The sequence below is a fragment of the Teleopsis dalmanni genome, chromosome X (assembly GCF_002237135.1).
Source record: "Teleopsis dalmanni isolate 2A chromosome X, ASM223713v2, whole genome shotgun sequence".
NCBI lineage: Eukaryota > Metazoa > Arthropoda > Insecta > Diptera > Diopsidae > Teleopsis > Teleopsis dalmanni.
This window is the reverse complement of record NC_051848.1, coordinates 63,846,180-63,868,736: the sequence shown is the minus strand read 5'-3', so window position 1 is coordinate 63,868,736 and position 22,557 is coordinate 63,846,180. Positions and strand designations below refer to the sequence as shown.

Below are 22,557 nucleotides of genomic sequence, written 5' to 3'. Positions count from 1 at the left end.
AAAAAAGCATTTGATACATTTTAAAAGTTATGCTAATTTGTTTTTATCAGACCAAATGCTGTTTTTTTACAACTCTGAAAGAAGAAATTACTGGTCTATTAAAAAATAAAAAGCTATGTAATTAAAATGTTGCTAAAACATCAATCAAACGTTTTATATTAATTTGAAAAACAAAAAGAAAGAAAAGACTACTACTAATACTCCTTCTGCTTTGTTTCTGTCCAAAACACACACGGCGCCGCCTTAACATTTTAGGGAATCTCTTTTTTGAGGACCTTGGCGAACTTCAGTGCCTCTTTTGAAATAGCATCATAAGCTTTGTCAAAGGTTCTAGATGGTTTTAACCCTTTCGTTTTTAATAATAGGGTAGCACAATGGGCCTATAGGCCTAAGTGAATTCACCTAGGACCGCCGGTATAACATAATCTGACCTAATACTCCTACTATCCAATGGAACTATCAATTGTTCTAATCGAATCTAAACACTGATGGCCCAGTTTTATTTTATTAAGCTAAAATCTGATTGAACTCTGACTAAAACGGCGTTATGCTTCAGAGAAAAGGAGTTAGAGAAAATGAGTTAGAGAAAATAAGTTAGAGAAAATAATTTATTTTTCTTAACTTGTTTTAATATAAATAAAAAATTATAGTTTTTATTTTGTATTTAAATTGACCAATTAGCCCGCTTGAACAAATTATTAAAGAAAATAATAAAAGTATAAGTACTATGCAAAAAAAGTGCTATTGATAAAGCACTTTCGTTTGATGATCTAATAATCCGCATATACAATTTTTAATTAGAGAAGACTTTCTTGAATTTTTTAAACTATATCTATATGTTCATACATTTTTGATACAGAAATACATTACGGAAATTAAATTTATGTCTATTTGTTTTAAACATTTTATCTATATAGATTTTTTTAATTATTAAAGAAGTTATTTTGTTAATATTAAATATCATATACGCATTTTATCTGCATCAGTTACTCGTGTTTTTAATATATACTATATATTTTTTTTTAATTATTAAAGAAGTTATTTCGTTGATATTAAATATTATAAATATTATACAAGATATAATTATATATCATAAAAAATGATTAGTTATTGATGACTTTGATTACCTCATTGAGTCATAATTCATATACTAATTTTAGTTTTAGTGGAAAGAAAAATTTATTCTATGTATAGCAAAAAGTTAATTAAAATGATTAATACTAGTTGATAAATTAAAAACCCCAAAAATATTGTTAAAAAATATTTTTATCACTAAGTCAAAATTCACCAATTAAAACTATTTACGGCAATTTTCATCCACGTTCGGGCATAAAATTGATTGATTTTTATCAAGCAATTAAATCTTCTTCGTTCAATTTATATCATTCATAATATTTTTTTAATTACAGAAAAAATTTTAAAATTTATAACATATGACGTATTGATATTATTATTTGATATATTATATCCAATAATAATAATTTAAATATTTTATATCAATACATATTATATCAATAGTATAAAATAAATGTATACTTGTTGTTGTTTTTGCGTATTTCGATAAACTGCGAACATTTCGTTCCGCTAGGTTTTCACTTGTTAAGTTTCTTTCAATAGCGATGATATAATCCGAACCTCCAATTTTTAATGCTTGCTTCCCCTCCTTTGGCCTAACCTATTTATTTACAAATTACTTACCGACTAACGAAATACAGTGAAAACAATCATGGAATGTGGTCAAGGTTTACACAACTTCATCCATAAACTGTCAAGGTTTAGGACATAAGCAAACTCATTTGTTTATCCTTTTTGTTTGGATTTCTGTTTGGATTTCTGTTTGGATTTTTTACGCCAAAATCAAAACAATCAAATTTTTGCGCAATTTACTAAACCAAATCCATGAAAAAAACTCAACGCCTCTTGAGCACTTCAGATTAATGAATAATTATTTATTTCAAGTTTAAAATAAGAACGAAGCAGGAACGAAATAAAAATTTTTATTGACTCAAAAAATCAATAATGTCGCTTTCACTTATCCCTACCAAAAAGAATAGCAAGACTTATGTATAATATATACATATAGTATATTGTAGCGACAAAAAGTACATTTGCAATGGATGGCAACTAATGGTAAATTTAATCTAAACAAATTATTTAAAAACAAAAAATAAACATAAAACGAAGAACAAATATTTAAAGAACATACTACGAACCGTGACATTAGTACAATATATTAAATCGATTAATTTCGACAAAAGGGACGACGGATACCGGCATCGTAAATACTATTAAAAAAAATACCAGGTCTATACATGCTACATATTGCACTACTTTGTGTTTGAAAAGACAGTACGTACCAGAGAACAAAATTATTCGGTATTTTAAATATTTCAAAAATAGATAAAATATATTCAAAATATTTATTTATTTTATTAATTTGTAATAAATAGGAAGAAAAAGGCAAAAAAATAAAAATAATATACAGTTTCTCTAACTATACAATGGTCAATAAAAAAAAACTTCGTGACGTTTTCAATAAAAAAAATAGATGTCTAAGAAATTAAAATAGAGGTAATAAAGAAAAAATTTCAGCTCCAAAAACTAATTTTTAATTAACTGATATTTATTGATTGACACACAACTATTTTGATAATTGTCAAATATCTATCACTAATAATGAAAAAATAATATAAAAGAAATTATAGGGTATGGTTGGGTAAAGGAAGTGCGAAAGGGTAATTAATTCAAGAAAGATGGTAATTACTCTTGATAACAAGAGTGGGTTTTCTAATACAATCAACCTGGGTCAAGGTGTAAAAACCTTGTTTACTTCAATGAAGCGTAGCCAAAACACGGTACATTTGCATTCAAATTGGTGTGTGAACTAGAACTAGAAAATAGTTAAACATTATGGACTATTTTTTTTATTTTTGTGTTTAGGGAGGTAACCATCGTCGAAATGATATGTCCATCTACCTAACATAATAAGCAGTATACGGACCAAAACACCTTTTTTTTCGGAGAGACTTAATCCTCCTCGGAACTGCTTTCGCATTACTTCGATAAGGTTCTCTTTTATGTTAGCATTTCAAGCCGGCTCTTGTGATTTTCTATCTTGGTATTTGCACTATGTTATTTAATAGCCTAAGTTCTAATTATACATCATAGAAAATAGAGCTGCAGTTAGAACACGCATTAAAAATTGACGCATTTATGCGTGTAAAGTAACAGTTGCGGACATGGCTATGTTCTGATCTTAATTGGGATAGGACAGTTCTTGCTATACGGGGAAAGCATTGCTCTTTCCGGAACGTATTAAGCAGAGTTTTTTCCTTCAATGATTCTTCAATCGTGACCTCGATTGTTTCCCATATATGTATGTGAAAGACTTGTTAGTCCACATTTTAAGGATATATTTACATATTTTCGGTGTTTAAATTTTAGAAGTGTGAGTTTTTAATTTTTTTTAACATATTCCTAAAATTAATCTGAAATTTAAAAGTCAACATATCCAATAAAATACTTGAGTAATTTAGTTAAAAAGAGCGATATGTTTGACAAATTTTTGTTATTATTATGAAAACTTAATTATATGTATAAAGATAATTGAACTGACGTATATTCCATAGTTTAAGTACTACGAATATTAAATTTTTCTTCAATGATTGTTAGCCACTTTTGTTTTTTCACTAGTCTTATCTCTAAAAATTTATACGTAAAGACTTTCAGAACAAACATACAGAAATATTTACGTCACTTATTTAATTAAATATAAATACATATACATGATTATTACTCATTTCAAGCATTCTTAAAGAATATAATTTTAAAAATCGTTTTTATTAATATCAAATATTTACATCCTGTTTAATATTAAAATTCGTATTCCATAAATAAGTTGCATTGGATTAAAAAAAAAAAAATAATCTCAATGTTTATATAGTTTAAAGTAAACAAATGTTAACCACCAGCGCACTTTCTTCTTATTACTTTACATTAAATACGAAGGATGATTAAGAGTTGTAAATTTAATTAAACATAATTTAAAAAATTAAGTAATTAGAACGTTGTAAGAATTAAGCAAATATTAACATATACATACAAAATTTGTTTAGGAACAAAATTCAAACTCGGACTATTGACAGTTTTAAAGATAAGCAGCTGATTTTCATAAACCCTGTAACTTTATTTATAATAATGTATAAATATTAAACAAAAAAAAAAAAACAAAAATAAACATATTTCTAGATTCGGAAATATTTTTATCAGACTTTTTAAAACCTTAAGCAACAGAGTTTAAAGGATACATACTCGCCTCATATACAGTGGTGAGCAATATTGGTAGAATGTTGGTTAAAGCATGATTTATATGACTGTCCAACATGAAATAATACTTTAATTCACTTGAAATTTTATTTAAATTTATTATTATTATTTATTGATTTATAAATATAAATCAATAATTTCATATAAACAACAAAAAAGTCAAAGCATCCAGTGTTCCACTATGTAATAATAATTTTTTTTAAGAAATATTTATTCATTATTATTATTTATTTATTTTATTATATACTATTTAATTTATATTAATTTATTCATATTTTTTATATTACTTATATTTTTTATATTATTTATTTTATTCAAATTATTTATTTATTTTTTCTTTGTTTATTATTTATTTGCTTATTATTTATTTATTTTAATATATATTATTTATATTATAATATGTAATATATTATTTATTTTATATCAATTATTTATAATAAATGATTGGAAGATTATTTGAAATACTTAGGTCTAACTTTTGATATATTATTTCAATTATTTATTATAAATAATAGGAAGATAATCTGAAATACTTAGGTCTAACTTTTAAGAGAGGATACACTTGGCTAGAAAATACAAAGTTTAAAAACTGACTTTTAATATAACTCTAATTGCTCTAAAACCATTAATACAAGAAATGGTGAGCCTGGAAAATAAAACTGCTTTATAAGCAAGTATTTGGAGAACTCATAGTATGTACACAACGACTATTAGCATTTTTTTATTTACATTTAAATAATTTATTGCCGTCGTTTTAACAAATTTTTTTATGAAGAAAATATATTGCATAAGAAGATTAGTGTTTTTTTACCGGAGAAAATTCAGTCTATGTTATACATCTGTTTTTGTAAATCCATTCATGAATATTATGACTTATGAATTTCACAAGCTTACATTTAGGCCGATTTGTTCAAAAATAAATTATTGGACATCATAAGTCTGGGATGAATTTATAAGTATCTAGACTTGAACGTTCGGGTAATACTTACCAAAATGATATGAGTAAAGAACCTATGTTTATGCCTATTAAATTATATGCATGCCTAAAATATTATATATTTACCTAAAAAATTATATATGTGCCTATATATCAAAATGATATCTATATTTATGCCTGCAATATTTCTGCAATTCAAAGTTAGAAGTGTTAGTGTAGTCTATAGTTTTTCTACGCTGCACTTCTGGATTAAAACTGTTTGTTTTTTTTAAAAGGTTTGATTTATTGAAACCAATTGCAGACTAAATATAAGTAAAAAAAAAAAGAAAAATTTCCATACTTAAAATAAACAAAACTGGACGATATCGGTTTACAAGTAAAAAATAATAATAATAAACCGAAGATGTTTTCAAAGTTAGAAATATGGATAAAGCAAGTAAAATATATATAATACATATACTATATTATTATAGCCATATATGGTATTACATTTTCTATAATACAATAAAAAAGAGAAATATGATCTAATTAAAACAAGACAATAAGCAGCTAAAATAATAACAACAAAATAATTTGCAAATATTTGCTGATTTGTTTAGAAATTCTATACAAGTCATTATTTTCTGGCTCCGGCTCACTGCAATTACTCATTATCATAACAAAATTTCAATGATAATTACGTTTGAAACTTGTTAAATAAAAATTAGAATATTCTCATGTACTGCATTCTCTTCACATTTAAATTTAATCCAGAAAAGCAGAACTGAAGTGACTCGGTTCGTTTTTATAGTCAATAGAACACAATTTTGTATTTAATAAATATGAGAAATAAATGCGAGCAATAGAAGATTAAATAGTTATGCATTTCATTAATACTTTTTTTGTTTTAGATAAGACTGGTTCTATACAAATTCTTATCTGAACGATATGTATGAGCAAAAGATGGTAGCTGAATGGTGCAAGAATAAAAAATCATAATGAGCGTTCTTTTTTAACTGAGACTATTATTCGATTAATTATTGTGTGTATAAATTGTATAAAAAATTTAATTCAATGATTAATTTAATTATGATTTGTTTCTATTGCGTTTAAAGTTTTAAATTTGAAAATAAAACAGATACTTATTGCTATGTATAGCATTATCAGATTGCATCCTTAAGTTTTAGTCATGAAAAACTTGCAACTGTCAATCAATGGTTTATATGTAGTATATTATTATTTAATAAAACATAAATCTGTCTATTATTAATATGCAAAATCGTCTATTCGTAGTCAGACAGTATCGAGAAGTAATTTAACTATAATTATAAAATTCGGAAAGAATTATAATTTGTTGAGTGACATAATTATACCTTGTTTTTTAAAGAAAGAACATAAAAATACAAATCATTATAAAGGCATAATTTTTTTTTGCCGAAGCTATATTTATTTTTAACAAATTCTAGAAATGAAATTAATAAATTATATAATTAGAATTTCAATCTTGACTTAATTTCTCGAATTGAAAATATTAATTGACAACCAAGAACCAGTGATTTACCACTAGAAAGAAGTCCATTATTTATTTGGAGTTATTTAGAGGGTAGTTGACATTACTAAAACAAAGATGATTGAAAACAGACATTTAGAGCAATACCTAACAACATATAATAGTACATTTACTTCTGTGAACACTTTAGGTAAGAAAAAACAATAAATAAATAAATAAATCTGTACGAATTAATATTAAGACAACTCAAATCAACATACAGAAGAAATGTCGTCTTCGCTGTTTTTTGGAAATACATGATAGGAGTTTTAAATATAACAAATTCAAAGTTTCGACGGACTTCTGACAATAGAAAGCAGACGAAAGATATATACACTGGTTTAAAAAACACAAACCTTTGTATAATAAAAGTTTCCTGTTGTCGCTTAGCCCATTAAACTTTGTCCATATATTATTAGAAAAGTAAGCAATGTATTCAATATATAAACCTTTATTGTATGTAACTTAAGACAAAATATATCAATAGCAACTCTATAACTACTTTTATAAATGGTGATCTCAATTCTATATAGGTCTTAAGTTTGATTCTGACTGTTAATGAACATGAAAATATTTAAAGCGCTGTATAATTATAAGATAAATAATAAGATAAAATAATAGTAAAATAATAATAAAAAAGTGAAATAATTAATAATAAAATAATAAAAAATTACTAAAATAATAATAAATTAATAATAAAATAATAATAAATTAATAATAAAATAATAATAAAATAATAATAAATTAATAATAAAATAACAATGTTAAACATCTAGATAGAGATAGTTAGATAGAAGGTAGATAGATCTTTACTGATAGAATAAGGTGAAAATGACTATACGACAAAAAGAATCTATATTTTTGAATTTATGAGTTTTGCTCATGCTTATGAAGAGATTTTCTTTCAAATATTACAAGAGAAAAAATTAAGACTATTTTGGAACTGAAACAATCTCTCGAACACCACAATCTAAATAAATCGTTATAACAAAACTGATAGAGTTCCAAAATACGGTTGTAGGAAAACTGTGGCAGAAGTGGTTCTGGAACACAAGACTCGAACTGAAAAACTGAGCTAACTGAACTTTGCATAGAGTATATTAAATTGAGCTGTTTTATATGAAAAATCCACCGGATATAAGAAACGATGGCTATAGCTCATTGCGCTAAACAGTTTGAAAGTCATTCAAAACGAGAAGTCCAAGGTTTTAGCTTTAACTATGCTGAAGTTATTTATAATTGTCAAAATTGCACTAAAATATAAATAATTTGCCATTTAGTAAAATTAATAAATATGTTGTGGTATTGTTAATGGCAACAATTAGTTATTTTTCTTACCTTAATGTGTTTAATTAGCAGAATAAAACAATAAAAAATTAGTTTTTTTTTTAATAGTTTATATACAATTAATTGTATCTTAAACAGAGAAACATTAAACAAAAGCTTAGAGCTATTGTAGATCTAAAATTTTAGATCTAGTTTAAGGCTTCAATTTTATCAGTTTAACCTAATAAACTTAAAGGTGGATTCAGTGATGAGATGAGTAATTATCTCAGTAAAAAAAAGGCCAACAATAATCGTAAAGAATAGTGTATTTCTCATTAAATTAATTTAAAGTCAATGATGACAAAGGAACTATTTTAAATACAAAAGGTGTAAATAAATAAAAAAAATAAAAATAATATAATGGAAAGAAGGAAAGATGAGGGGGCAAAGCACATGGCTGAAGTAAATAATTAGATTCATGTTAAACGGTTTAAAACTAAATAATATAACGACGATGATTAGAAGCAAAAAAAAACATTAATAAAAGTGATTAAATGATTCTAATTTAATACAAATTGCTGAGTCAACAATTCACACTTAAATTTTAACACTACAATAATATTAAATTTTATTTATTTTATCAATAAATTTTAACTAAATATTTGTTAAGTTGAGAAACTTTTAAAGAACTAATATTACATTCCATTTCTAAACAGTCATGAAAATTTTAAAAATATATATATATCAGTAACTAAAAATATATATATATCAGTAACTAGAAATATATATATATCAGTAAATAAATAAGTAACTAAAAATAAATATTAGTAAATTAATATATATCGCTGTAAATCAGTAAATAATTATATATCAGATATAGTGATTAGAAATAAATTTTTTTTATTTTTCTTGAAGTCGGTCGGTCTATATAGGTTTTTTGTTTTTTTGGAACCAATTTAACTATTTTCCATACGTTTTACGGCCAACTTTTTTGAAATGAGTTAGGGCCCTTAAGCGAGCTATGGGTGTATTTCATTTATATACTCATTATATGCATATATGATATATATGATATATATAATGTTTGACATGCAAAAAAAATACAGTTAAATTAAAAAATATACTTTTAATTTATAAAGTATTTGTATATCAAAATTATATGTGGAATATTTAGTTATTATTTATTTATAGTATTCAGTATTCAACGTTCAATTATGTTCTTCAATGTTAATTGAAATGAGTTAATTGATTACTCAATGAAATAGCTTCGATAAGATATAATATATAGAAAACTGTTACTATAATTTATATGGAATTTTATCAACAGCCACCGTAGTTACAGGAAATATGAATTATTCATAATCAAAGCACACCTGTCTTTATTATATTCTGTGCTATTATATTAATTGTGCAGGTTCAGGTGGACAAATTTCACAGCATTGACAATTACTCGGTTATTTTTCCCAAAATATGATATCAATATAATTTCCAACAAATTTTTCTGCCTCATACCTAAAAATGGCGTTATCAGTCGATAACTGGGTTAAAGTACAAAACAATTGTGTGTAATAGAAATCGGGTGAGATATGTTTTTGGAACACATGCGATTTTGTTTTTATTTTTTTTTTATGAATCACCCAACAAAATCGCTACCATTATCACAAATGTAATTATTATAAACAGAGATGGAGGCATAGATACTCGTGCATAAATAGATACAGAGATACGCAAAAACAGCTACGTAAATATTTAAAAACATATTTATTAAATCACGTACAAATCTTACTACCGCTGTTTGGCACATTGTTGCTTTTAAATGTGCAAATTAAACTTAAGAGAACAATTAACGCCTGACACATGAAATAATACTTCGACTATTTTTGCATTTGTAGCAAAAGATATTAAGGCAGTTTGTTTTCGAAAATATTTTACACATAAATACGAGTACAAATAACAATAAACAAACGAATTTTGTAAATTAATACTTGAAAAACATTATAAGAAACGATTGCGATTTTTCGTCGTAAAATCTCGATAAAATCATATTAGTAATAGACGTGCTTAATTGTTGCCAACGTCCCAAAAAGGCGTCAAGCGACTTGAAACTTTTATAAATTTAATGTTTACATTTTTAATGGAACACCAAAGACGTAGTAATAGCAGTAGTAGTAGTAGAATTAGAAACACCGATAGCCTGTCCTCAGTTATATTTAGATATTTAGCAACACTCATGCTTACATTGCTACAATTCTATTTTACGATATTGACATATGATATAGTTATATAAATATAAAGCAATAAAAGTTTTAAATCAGTAAATAAATTTTAAATCAGTTTTTATTGAATCATTTTTATATTATAAGCTCAATACAAACAAGAAAATATTTGGCTTCGCCTGAACTTCAACATATAACACAAAACCAAAACAGTTTATTTTATAAATTATTTTGCTTTATGATTATAAAAATATATTTAATTAAAATTCAATAAACATTCAGACAAAACTCATTTTATTTATCCCCATTTTCTGATATCACAGAACGCTTCCTCTGCAAATGCTCTACTTTAAATAGACAAAAGCTTAGGTAACGCTACTGTGCTCTAAAATCAGTGTTTCGAACTGATACTGAAACGTAAACATAACAAAAGCCAATCGATAAACAAATCGTAAAAAAAATAGTAGAACGCATAAGCCGCTCTAGAATGGAATCCGCAAGGAAGAAGAAATCGCAGTCGATCAGAGACTACATGGAGAAGGACAATCAAGAGAGAGTCGGGCACATCTTACAGTGAACTAAAAGCTATAGTGCTTGATAGAAATATTTGAAAATCTTTTGTGATTAGACTAAGTTCTGAAATTTATCTTTTTGAACATATCAATAATAATAATAATTATATTGATATATTAATGCCAGACAGAAAACTGAAATCCCAACTAAAAAATATATATCGGTATATTTCTGTTCTGTTCAATACGATAACTGCTGATTTTTGTGGACGTACAAAAATAACAAATACATAAAAAATATTCACTTGGTAATGAATCTAAAATCGAAAACCGTAAAAAACCCCATATTTTTGCTGAAGCGAACACTGAAACCAAAAACTAACAGATGTACTTTTTTTTATCTCAATTGGAATAAAAAAATGTTTGATTCGAACCACTATTTAATACAAATTCTAGATAAGCCAACTACAAACTATGATAAAATTTATAAAAATCTTAAACATATAAAGTCAAAACCCAAAACCATACGTAGATCTAGTCGATCAATTACATTCATTTCTGATTTAATCTATCTGGATTATTATAAAATTAATTCGGGCTAATCAAAGACTAGACACCAGTTTGCTGATAGACAGACGTCAGTCATATAATCGATTTGTGACATTATACATATCAAGAATATTACAAATATCTTTATAAAATTTAATAAATATTTTGTTCGTAATAGTATAAACAATTAAGAGATTAAAAGATTAAGAATGTTTTTATTTATTAGCATCATATCATTATCACCAAATAAGTTTACAGTTCGATGCGAGTTTAGCTTTATCACACATCCCACACCTATTAAATTGTTTAATCTACAGTATGGTTTTTATAGAGCGCGTTATATAGTGTCCCACCATGCGACCCTATTTGTCACTACTTGCCACCTTTTTTGCACTTGCATCTTTTGTATGTTATTCAGTACAGTAACTCTCTATAAATGACTTAGATTGTTTTGTAATACACTAGATAAATTATTCGAATATAGCTTTATATGCTTCTCCTAAAAACAAAAATGATCTCTTCCTAAACCACAGAAAGGTTCCAAACTCTCAAGCAGCAGAGCTACTATTTTTTTGTCAGTTCTTCTACAATTTCATTGTCGCAAATTAGACCCAATAGACCTGAAATCTATAGAATCAATATATGATTATTTTGGCCAAGGGGATTCAAAATCTCAAGACCCTTTCACACACACCAGTCATGATTTTACAACTTCATTAACAAAAATCTTCATTTATACTTCACTAGCGTTTAATAAGTTGAGAAAATAAATGAAGACATTTTGTTGCATTTATTTATTTTAAATTAAGTTGTAAAAGAAGCAAATTTCGAATGTAACTATGTGAAAGATAATCTTCTGATAAGAATTGAGATGAGATAATGAAAATAATGCTATACATAAATAATCTCTGTAATTAAAAATAACGTTAGATTTTTATAAAATATCTGATAAAAATTTCTTTACTCGTCATTTAGAACGTTTAAGAATGGGTTTATAGCACAACTTAATATGATATATAAAATAAAATTAGTACACACTTAGTGATTTGCTAGCACCGATATCACGTCATTATTGGATCTTTAACTGTACGACTGTTATAATAAAAAACTGCAAGGAAAGATAAAATATCTTATAAAAATGTTAACATTTGTGTTAAAATTGCAAAAATTAATGCAATAAAAGTCGAAAATGTCATGGAACCTGATGACACCTAAATAGATATCTGCATACGTAAACGAATTAAACATTTGAACGTTATTATGTCTCACATTTAAATACCATCCACACAATACCATGCGCACATTTGTGAAACAGAGAAAATAAATATATATATATATATCAAAATAGTTTATCTTGCAAATATAAATGCAATAAAATAAGAAAAAAAATTTTAAGTATAAAATGAAACCTACCAAAAGTGCAAAACTTTTGCGTAAAGTTTCTTCGCAAAACTTTGAATTAACTTAACTTGATGCCTTTCAAACTTCTAAGAAAATATAAACAATTTTTTTGAAAATATATTCTTCTTAAATTAATTTAATAAATGCAATTCAATATTGTATTTACAAAAAGTTATAGAAAAAAAATTTAGTTCTAATCCAAGCTATTAGCATTTAATGGAGATTTAAGCCACTTGCATTCTTTGGCGTACAATAGATTAGCAGTAACTTTAAGTAAAAACTGTTGAAAATAAAATAAAAAATATATAATGTTTTTTTAAACAAATTAATATTAATAAGCAAATATTAAAAAGAGTTTCTCAACATCATTTACTGAAGTAATAAAATGGATATTGAAATGTTTACATTACTAGATTGGCTTAATTTTCGCTCTATATATTATTTACAGAAATAATTATGTCACAAATCAAGAATTGACTTATATTAAATAGTTTATGTACAACTTTGCACTTTCAACACAAACTCCTTGAGTACACAAGACAACATCATTGTTATTGCAAATTTTTTAGTTTCTCCACTTATATAGCAAAATGTGTTTGCGGTTCTGATTGAGCTTCAGCTCTCAACCAGGAATAAAAAGGAGCAACACAAAAATATAGAAGAAATAAATTCAACAAGAATAGCAATAGTAATAATAGGAACAAAATAATTGGTGAAGAAAAGTTCCGTTATGATGAGAAATCTCTAAAGAAAATCTCTGTGTAAACATTTGCAATGTAAAAATGTTTACAAATCCAATAATGACTAATATGATATCACACGTCTACCTTGTCTATCAAGAATAAAATGTGTTTTCATTATTTTATCTGTGAGACAAACACAGTGAAAAATTCAAATAATATTTCCAAGTCCGTATGACGTAAACACTTTCTATGTTTTATCCATGTTCATTAGCTCTATTCGTCTATACAACTATAACTACTATTGCATTTAATCGATTTATAACAAATCGAATGGCAACTAAACATTAGTAAGAAAATATTGATATTTTTAGGTGCATGATGGCACATCGACTGTCATGTCAACTCTTTTATTATAAATGATAGACCTCAAAAGAACCAATATTCAAAGAAATTTTATTTAATTAAATTTAAAATTAAAAGAAAAAAAACAAATTATTAATATATATATATCCATTTATAAATAAATACGAGATAGATAGAGCTCTTCTATATACGAAGAAGTAAGAAGTGTAAGAAGTCTACGATGGAAAATTCAAAAATAATCAGAAAGTCTGTGTTCTTAAAATTACAAGTAGAGATTATGAGTCATAAAGAAAACCAGCATGACATGATGGTCTTATTCTTATTGCAATACACATTTATACACAAATTAAAATTTACTATTTCGTTATCTTATTATGCTGACGAATTTCATACTCATTTTCTTCATATTCAGAAGAAAGTAACAACATGTCTATAAAATTCACACACTACTATATAATAGTGTAGAAACCATATTATAAGCGACAGAAAACAGATCATTTTTTAATTGTCATCAGTCATCATCATTAGTAATTTCTCTGATTTATTTTGGATCGTAACCTAATGTGATTTAAGATTGAATAAAAATAATACAAATAATAGAACGTAGTGAAATATTTTTCCTTATGTTCTGTAACTACAAAAAGATGTATAGTTCATAACTAAATAGTATATGAATACGTTTTGAATAATAATTTAAATTGAAACACAATAGTTAATTCAAATTAAAAACTCTACAAGCATAACATAACAGTCTTATTTTATCTACGTCCAGAATTATCCAAAACCAGGTTTACGTTGCACAAATATTGAGCACAATCTTTCCAGCATTAGTATTGACCATATACTTGTATACATCAATCCGTATGGCTGGTTTTAATATGCCCATCCTTCTACCCATAATTACGAAATTATTGGTGCTTGCTTAGCTAATTGAGGAGGATTCGTTGCTCCTTATACCATCACCTAACTAACATATCAGACCTGTTGCCTTTTTCTTGTTGTTTTAGCACAGGTAGATCTTATGCTGTTTGGCTGTCAGCTAGGATTACTGCTTGTAGATACAAACAAGTGATTCTGGAACGTAACCTAGCTTCGTATGGTACAACTATAACAAAATCTATAATTGTGAGATCCTAGTATGCTTAAAACGCAAAAATATATAGTTTAGACTAGTGCTGTCCAGAATAGATGCGATCGCAGGTTAATACAACCGTTCATAATTGTTAAATTTAATGCTAAATTTAGTTTTATTAATTTAACTTCATTTATTTGGTATACCATACAAATAAATAATCTAGTTCTACCAGTGCATCAAACAAAATTTGCGTAATTGTGGTAGATTAAATACATGTGGAGGGCCGTGCTTTGGACAGCCCTGGTTTAGACTATACTTCACAGGATCATTTTTGTAGTCAGTCTTCTTTTACTTTAAATGCAAAGTTAAACCAGCTATATAGTTTATTTCTGATTTACAAGGTTCTATTTGTTGCCGAAAGTATAATTAATAAAAATTCAAGTCAATCTAATGAAAATTTTTTATATTTTAATAAAAAAACAACTCCGTTAAGTATTTTTCTATTTGTGTCAAGTGTTTTTTCGAAAATTTTGAAAACAAGTTTCGAGTAATTATATTAAAATATTTTATATTTCCTTATTTATTCGAACTAAATGACAAAAATTAGAACAAAAATCACAAAAACTGCACTCAAATAATTTTTAAGAAATAATCAATAATCGCATTCAGTCATTATAAGATCAGACGGTAGTGAAATTCTTTAAAGAGGACGTAACACTGTACAAGACTAACCTAACATATTTACCGGTACTTTGCCATTTCAATGCAAATAGAAGCCGATCCCACAAAAATAGCTTTTAAAACTATTTCAGATAGCTATTTTTGTTGGGAATAGTTCTATGAACTGTAGAGGATAGCGCTCATTCAGCAAAATATGCTGGCGTCACAATATCCAGATTGTCTTATTTACAATTAAAATTTAAACGTTTAGTATAAAAAGAGCATAACACTTAAGTAGCTAAGTGAAGGATCTATAAAGGATCTATAAAGGATCTATATCCTGGAGTCACTCGTCGAGTTCGGCGGGTTAAAACAACAACAGAAATTGACACAGTGGAACGTTTATAATTGCAGTTCCTATTGACTATATCGAAATTAATTTAGCAGTTTTGGATATTCATTAAATATACAACTTTATGTGTTCGAAACACTTTTTTTTTACTCTTAATCTAACAATAACTATAACTTTCTTAATTTAAAAAAAAAAAAAAAAAAAAAAACAAATTAAAAAATGTGTAAAAAAAATGTTAACGTCATCCTTTTCGAAATGGTACTACGATGTATCATAAAGTAAACATCGTACTTTTCTATTTAATATAATTCCTACAAGAACATAACCACCAAATACAATAAACTGTTATTTAAAGGAATTTATTTAGTTTTATTGCTAATTAAAGAAAATCTTACCTGTTTGCTTGCAGCAAATAAATTTAAAAATATCACAGTAAAATATAAAAGTTGAAGCGGTATCGATGTGGTAAAACGGAGTGACCTTGTGCCTGTCATGTTTATATTTTGGGTGCCGTACCACTGTAATGCCCTTCGGAATGTTTTGCCGCCCTTGTGTTTACTTCACAAAAGGTCTTTGCAGTTGTTTATTATAAATTTCGCTATCACCCGAAACTGCCCAACGACGTCTAGGCTGTGGCTATGCGTAAGTTATGCTCACTCAGAAATGCAAAAACTAGTCAATGTGCTTCGATGTGCATGCAATATATGCGGCGAGTTGCTTTGTTGCAATATTTTTCTTACGATGTTCGAAGTGGATTTTATGGTTACTCTACAATGGCAGCTTACTCTAGCAGCCGCTACTTCCTCAACACAAGTGCAACAATCGGTAATTTGCTTTTACGAACAAATCAGCAAAGGTCTTTCTACATGTATTGGATAATAGCAACAAAACCGATGCGATTTCACAAACCGATGCACGTCGTATATTTAAACGATGATATGACGTCTGAATGAGTAATTTAATAAGTTCTATTTATTAACAGTGATTTTCTTTAGTTTGCTTTATTTAATATTTTGTTTAAAGCAGTTATTTTTTAAATGTATTACTTATGCATTATTTTATGTTAAAAACTGATTGTACTTGCACTGGCATTGGAAGTGTTTTGCATATTGTTAAAGTTTATTTCTTCCAATATATATATACAATATAAATATATGTGCATAAATATATATGTATATAAAATATTAAATTATATTTGCGAAGACTTATTCGTTGACCAAAAATATTTATAAAAGATTTCGCATACAATTTTCTCAAAATATTAATTTTTCTTTGCACGAAACAATTTAAAAAAAATCAATAAATTTCACTTCGTCTTCTAATAGCCGAAAGTTATCAAAAACACAATTAATAAAAAAAATGTATAGGTATTGTTGAAGAAACTTAACGAATTTTATTTGTTTGTTTGAATTTATATTACTAGTAATTTTAAATATCGTTTTATTCCACAAGAACGCACTTTTGCCTTAACCACCGAACAAGCGCGTAAAACAAACCACCCGCAGCATTACTGAACAAATAATAATTTACCACTAAAGTTAGGACTTTTATTGTTAGATATGTTTCACCTCTGTCATTTTCCACTTCATTCGAAGTATAAGCAAAAAAATGCAAAACAAATGTCTTTCCTCTTCTTTTTATTGGGCAAATTCACAATAGAAGCCCCAATAATTTTTTAGGAATATTTTTTTTGTTTTGTCATGATTTAATTTATAAAAATTATTCACAATATCGCAATACAAAATTAATTTAAACTTTATTTTATACAACTTTTATTATATAGGCCGTGTGCGAGTTCAAATAATTTGAGGTAAAGTAAATTGAAATTTCCGAGTTATTTTTTGCACTACAATTATGCAAATACTTATTTATTTATATATTGCACTTATATATTATTTTGGGTTTAAAGTTTTCAAACTAATTTATTTATTTATTAAACATCTTATACAATTTCCACAATGGCAACACCTAATTTACCTAATATTTATCTAATTTACCCTACTCGAAATTCTGGTTAATCTAAAATTCGGTGCCATTCCGATATAATTTACTATTTCCCTCAATTTACCATCAATTTACCCGAACTCGCACACGGCCATAGTCCTAATTAAAGCGAATTTTTGTATTGAATCACATTGTTTTCAATTTTATTTTGTAGTGAACTTTCTTTCTTTTTTTAATTTTATATAATAGAATTATTCCTTTTTTGAATTTTACTTAATAGAATTAAACTATTCCTAAAATAATCACTACGCAAGTCTTAAAAACACTTTTAAAACTGATTTTAAAATTAGTTTTTAGTGTTTACGTACAATAATTAACATTACTTTTAAGATAGCTGTCAATCAGTCAGCTGTTAAGCGGTAAACACAAAAGTTGATTTTAAACATTTTAAAAATGGATCGAATAAAACTATAAATTTTTTTACATTTATTACAAAAAAATTATATTGTAACCAAAGTAGCAGGACAAAATAATAAAACAACAATAAAGAGTTTAGGAATATTCCACATAAAGTTTAAAAAATTACGAGAAATGCGATTTCAACTCTTAAAATGGCGATACATCCGTCAGCCAGTCCATTGGCTCAGTATTTCATGAAGTGTGTCCTTTCTTGCTATCCAACAATTTTACTATTTCTTTTTCCGCAAATACTTTAATGTAATACCCTTCCTCTTCTTTCATCCAATATCCTTTTTTTCTCCATATTTTCAGCTTTTTTTTGCCAACAGTGTTATTTGTAAAAAAATTCAAATACCTATTAACAGTCAACAGCTGACAATTCAAACCTTAAACTGCTTTTAAGGTGTTTACGCAATGTTTAAAAGTGGTGTTTCTTACTAAAAACGATGTTGAACTGTTTTTAGTAAGCTTAAAATGTTTTTTTAGCAAAATTCAGTTTAGTGTGTTTACGCAACCTTAAAATCGATTTTAAGAGGCTTAAAACAACTTTTAAGGCTCGTGTAAAAAAGGTAAATCAAAATCTTTGTGTTTCGTATACTAATATATATTTAAAATATAAAATTAAAATAAATTTCTCCATTAATAAAGGAGTAAAATCTTTTAATTTTTATTAATTCATATAAAATTTTATTTTTTTTTTATAAGTGTGTTCGGACGCTCCAAAGTGCTGTAAAACACAAAAAGTCTGAGGTCTCTTACTGATATATTGACACAGAATAGCAATCTGTCAAATATCATGTTATCACAGTAAGCAAGTCTTACGTACTTATCCAAAACCTAAATCAAACTAAATTTTGCATATATAACAAGCTATATGGCTTGGTATACTTGTCGCACCATGAGGGATTTCTTTCGTATGACATTTCATAAAATTAAATTAACTTTGATGCACGAACAAAATAAATAAAATATATTTTGGGTTTGTGAATGAAAATACCATGTTATATTATTATTAATGTTATGTCAGACATAAATTTGACCCAGTTATATCATATGTTTCATAGCATGCGATAAAAATGTCAGATATCTATATTATGACATAAAAATGTTTATGTTATGATATAAAAATGTCAATAGTCTCAAAAAACTATTTATAGCTTGTGTTAAGGGTAAAAAGGATTGTTAGTATATCCTGTAATAATTTTTCTTGCTTACACAAAAAAAAAATTTTATGTTTAAGACACAATTACTTCTCAATTAATTCAAGAAGTTTTATAAACGCGCATAAAATATAATAATACTTGTTTATTATCGGGTTCATATATCAATTATAATTTTGTTTTAATATGTCTCCTGTTACCACATCAAAATCGTTAAAATTTTTTCCAATGTAACTCTGAATCATAATAACATCAATTATTTTTGTGTACGATCGAGTCTGTCAGTCCTCTGGCTGTAAAGTCGGCTTACACACACACACACACACATATATATATATATATATATATATATATATTTATATACATATACTATATACATAAATCTATTATATATATAGTACGTAGAAATGTACATAGTATATATATTTATAATACTAAAATTTTATTTCCTGCACATCAGCACGAAGTTTTCGCATTAAGTTTCTTGACATAAAAGTTTTATATTTTAAAATAGTTTATATAAACACATAAAAACACAAAGACGTAGTAACGTGGATTTAAATGATTTTATAATGATTTTATAAAATTTTTGTGAACATCATTTATTTTTTCCAACATAACTACAAGTATGATATCTATATAACCTTAATACAAATTAGTAAAACGATATGGCAGCACAATTAAAGTTAAAACAGAATAACTGTTTTTGGTTCAAAACAAAATAAAAGGACGCATATTTACGTTGCTAAAATCGAAAGCTGCGTAAATAATAAAATGTCTTCCCATTAAATTTCGTAGAGCGTTAAAACATATATTTTTTTAATAAAAGGAAATCATTTTCAGTTAAATAGTGCACCAGGGACAAGATGTAAATAAAACTTCTTCATTATTTAATCGTACTTGATCGTAATTTGTTAATTTTTAGAGCAGTCTATAATTAATGATGGATGACTTAATAGATATTGAGGAGCAGTTAGCTTCAATGTCTATAAATTCCAAAAACGTAGCAAACAAATCAAACGGTGGTATAGAAAATATGGTGAAAAAAGAGAACTCACTCAGTGAAAACATTGGACGCAGAATAATGGATGCATCTGATTTGATCCTTTCTAGTATTGCAACTAAAAAGAAGGTGAGATGCGGTGTATGTTCTCTTAAGCGTTTAGGTAATAATCGTAATGAAGTAAGTACTAAACGCTCATTGAAACATAATGCGACGCGCCGAAGTTTGTTTAGTGAACCAAAAAAAATAAAATGCATAGATGTCAATGGTAACGCATTTAACAAAACCAAATGCATCGGTGAAGCATCATCACTTGGTGTTGTGTTCAATTGCTGTAATCCTGAAGCATATAAATGGTCTGAACATGATCTTACACCAATTTCGGATGCTGAAAATTTTGGTAATGCATTTAACAAAACCAATTGCATCGGTGAAGCATCATCACTTGGTGTTGTGTTCAATTGCTATAATCCTGCAGCATATAAATTGGCGGAACAAGATCTAACTCTAATTTCGGATGATGCACATTGCGAGAGTCACACCAAAACTTCAAAGATGGATGTGCATTACTGCAATTAAAATTCTGTTTTTGAAGCATAAATATTTTTTTAATTTTTGTTATGACAAAGACTTTTTTTTATTATACATTTATATTATCTTAATGTTTCGTGTTCGTAAAAATATGTTCGTAAACTTTTTAGCATTGTATGTTCTCATAAAATAACAATTAACGAAAGATTAACTTAATAATTTAGTGATTTTGACCTTATGCAATAATCCTTTTAAAACTTACTATTCAACTAAATACTGCAGGAGCAGCTAAGTCTACACCCAACAGTCTATCGTTTACGACGACTAAGTGCTTTTGTTGTTATTGTAGTGCATGGAAATCTACTGATATAACTCTTTTTTGGGAATGGTGAATGGCACTTTGTCGTCAAAATTGACAAGTAGCTCCGAGACGTACACGCGACTGCTCTTGAAACCAGCAAATGCTCTTCACTATTGCTGTTGGAGTTTTGATTTTTAAAAAAACAATGAAATGATACGGGTTTTAATCATTCAGCTAAACTAATTTAAACTGAGGTTAAAACAAATTAGGAATAAATAGCTGGTCTATTAATGATGTTTCAGGTAAGAAGATTATATACAAAAAATTATGAAAATTTTAATTAACTTTTCTTTTTGTTTACAGAAACATATCAATAAAATCTGTACACATACGTATCTAAATTGTATACATTAGCTTGAGTAGTTGCATAAAATAAGTATCTTTTTCTGTAATGTTCGATTTAAATTAAATAATAATTCTTTTAAAAACAAAGTGTAATAAATAGTTAAATTTTTTTGATTAGCTATGAATTTTATTATAACAATATATAATAGTTTTAATAACAGTAAGATAAGCTCAATACTCGTCTAGTTATAGAATTCACTCGAATACATACTTATGGATTTTGAAGTATCCAAGAATATGGATCTCATTAAGAGATGTTAGTTCACTAGCTGTAAATTAATGTGTAATATATTTGATTCCTCATCCTACATATGATATTAAACATATTTACTTCTTAAATTCCCACCAACTTCAACATATCAACTGCCACTCATAGCAGTGATGTTGATATTAAAAACTAAAAGCAACATTTATTTTTCATAATTTACGCTCATCATGGTGTGATACACGTTAAAACCTGTTGAATATATCAAAGCCGAAATAAAGAAAAACTTAACAGTGTTAGCAAAGCGAGTGTAATAAAGCTTGTGGTGAAAATATCGTATGTGTTTTACAGAGTCTTAGGAATAATATATTTAGGCAACCTATTCTATAGATGCGAAATAAAAATGTTAAATTTAAATAAATTTTAGTGATTAATTCACTAATTAATTTTTAGTGATTAATTCACTAATTAATTTTTAGTGATTAATTCAAAATGGACCGTCAAGCAATTAACCTCGGTTCCAGGGGCGGCGTAGCGCTCATTTCTTATTACAAGTTTGCATTGTTGAAAGTGCGTATTATTCAATAATATTGTCAATTGTTTTTTAAGTAGTAACAATAAAAGTTGCAATTTATTTAGTTATAATTTGTTAAACTATGTTACAATAACAAAATAAATTTG

General features: G+C 26.6%; 2 protein-coding genes and 1 pseudogene across 5 annotated transcripts in view; 2 read left to right on the top strand and 1 right to left on the bottom strand.

Annotated features, from left to right (window-relative positions):
• Positions 1-17,009, bottom strand: part of LOC119661910 (NPC intracellular cholesterol transporter 1) — a 41,189-nt gene extending 24,180 nt beyond the window's left edge. For 2 of the 3 annotated variants that reach the window (XM_038071422.1, XM_038071423.1), the window contains exon 1: positions 16,264-17,007. In XM_038071422.1, coding sequence (XP_037927350.1) covers positions 16,264-16,362 — 99 coding nt within the window. In that variant the 5' untranslated portion in view covers positions 16,363-17,007. Of the gene's footprint in view, positions 1-16,263 lie in introns of all 3 variants that reach the window. The other variant, XM_038071424.1, reaches the window with a different exon arrangement.
• Positions 15,163-15,239, top strand: LOC119662821 (annotated as a pseudogene).
• A 3,063-nt stretch (positions 17,010-20,072) lies between the features above and the next one.
• LOC119662636 lies at positions 20,073-21,761 on the top strand. 2 transcript variants are annotated; one of them, XM_038072296.1, is made up of 3 exons: positions 20,073-20,299; positions 20,362-21,568; positions 21,630-21,761. In XM_038072296.1, exon 2 carries the CDS (start codon positions 20,372-20,374, stop codon positions 21,011-21,013), a length of 642 nt encoding a protein of 213 aa, XP_037928224.1. In that variant the 5' UTR covers positions 20,073-20,299; positions 20,362-20,371; the 3' UTR covers positions 21,014-21,568; positions 21,630-21,761. The 2 variants fall into 2 exon arrangements, with proteins under 2 accessions (XP_037928224.1, XP_037928223.1); XM_038072295.1 differs by having other exon boundaries at positions 20,074-20,299; positions 20,357-21,568.
• Positions 21,762-22,557: the final 796 nt, after the last annotated feature.

Excerpts from the sequence above, each read along its gene's own strand:
- LOC119662636 (XM_038072296.1), top strand. The coding sequence starts at position 20,372 with ATGATGGATGACTTAATAGATATTGAGGAGCAGTTAGCTTCAATGTCT.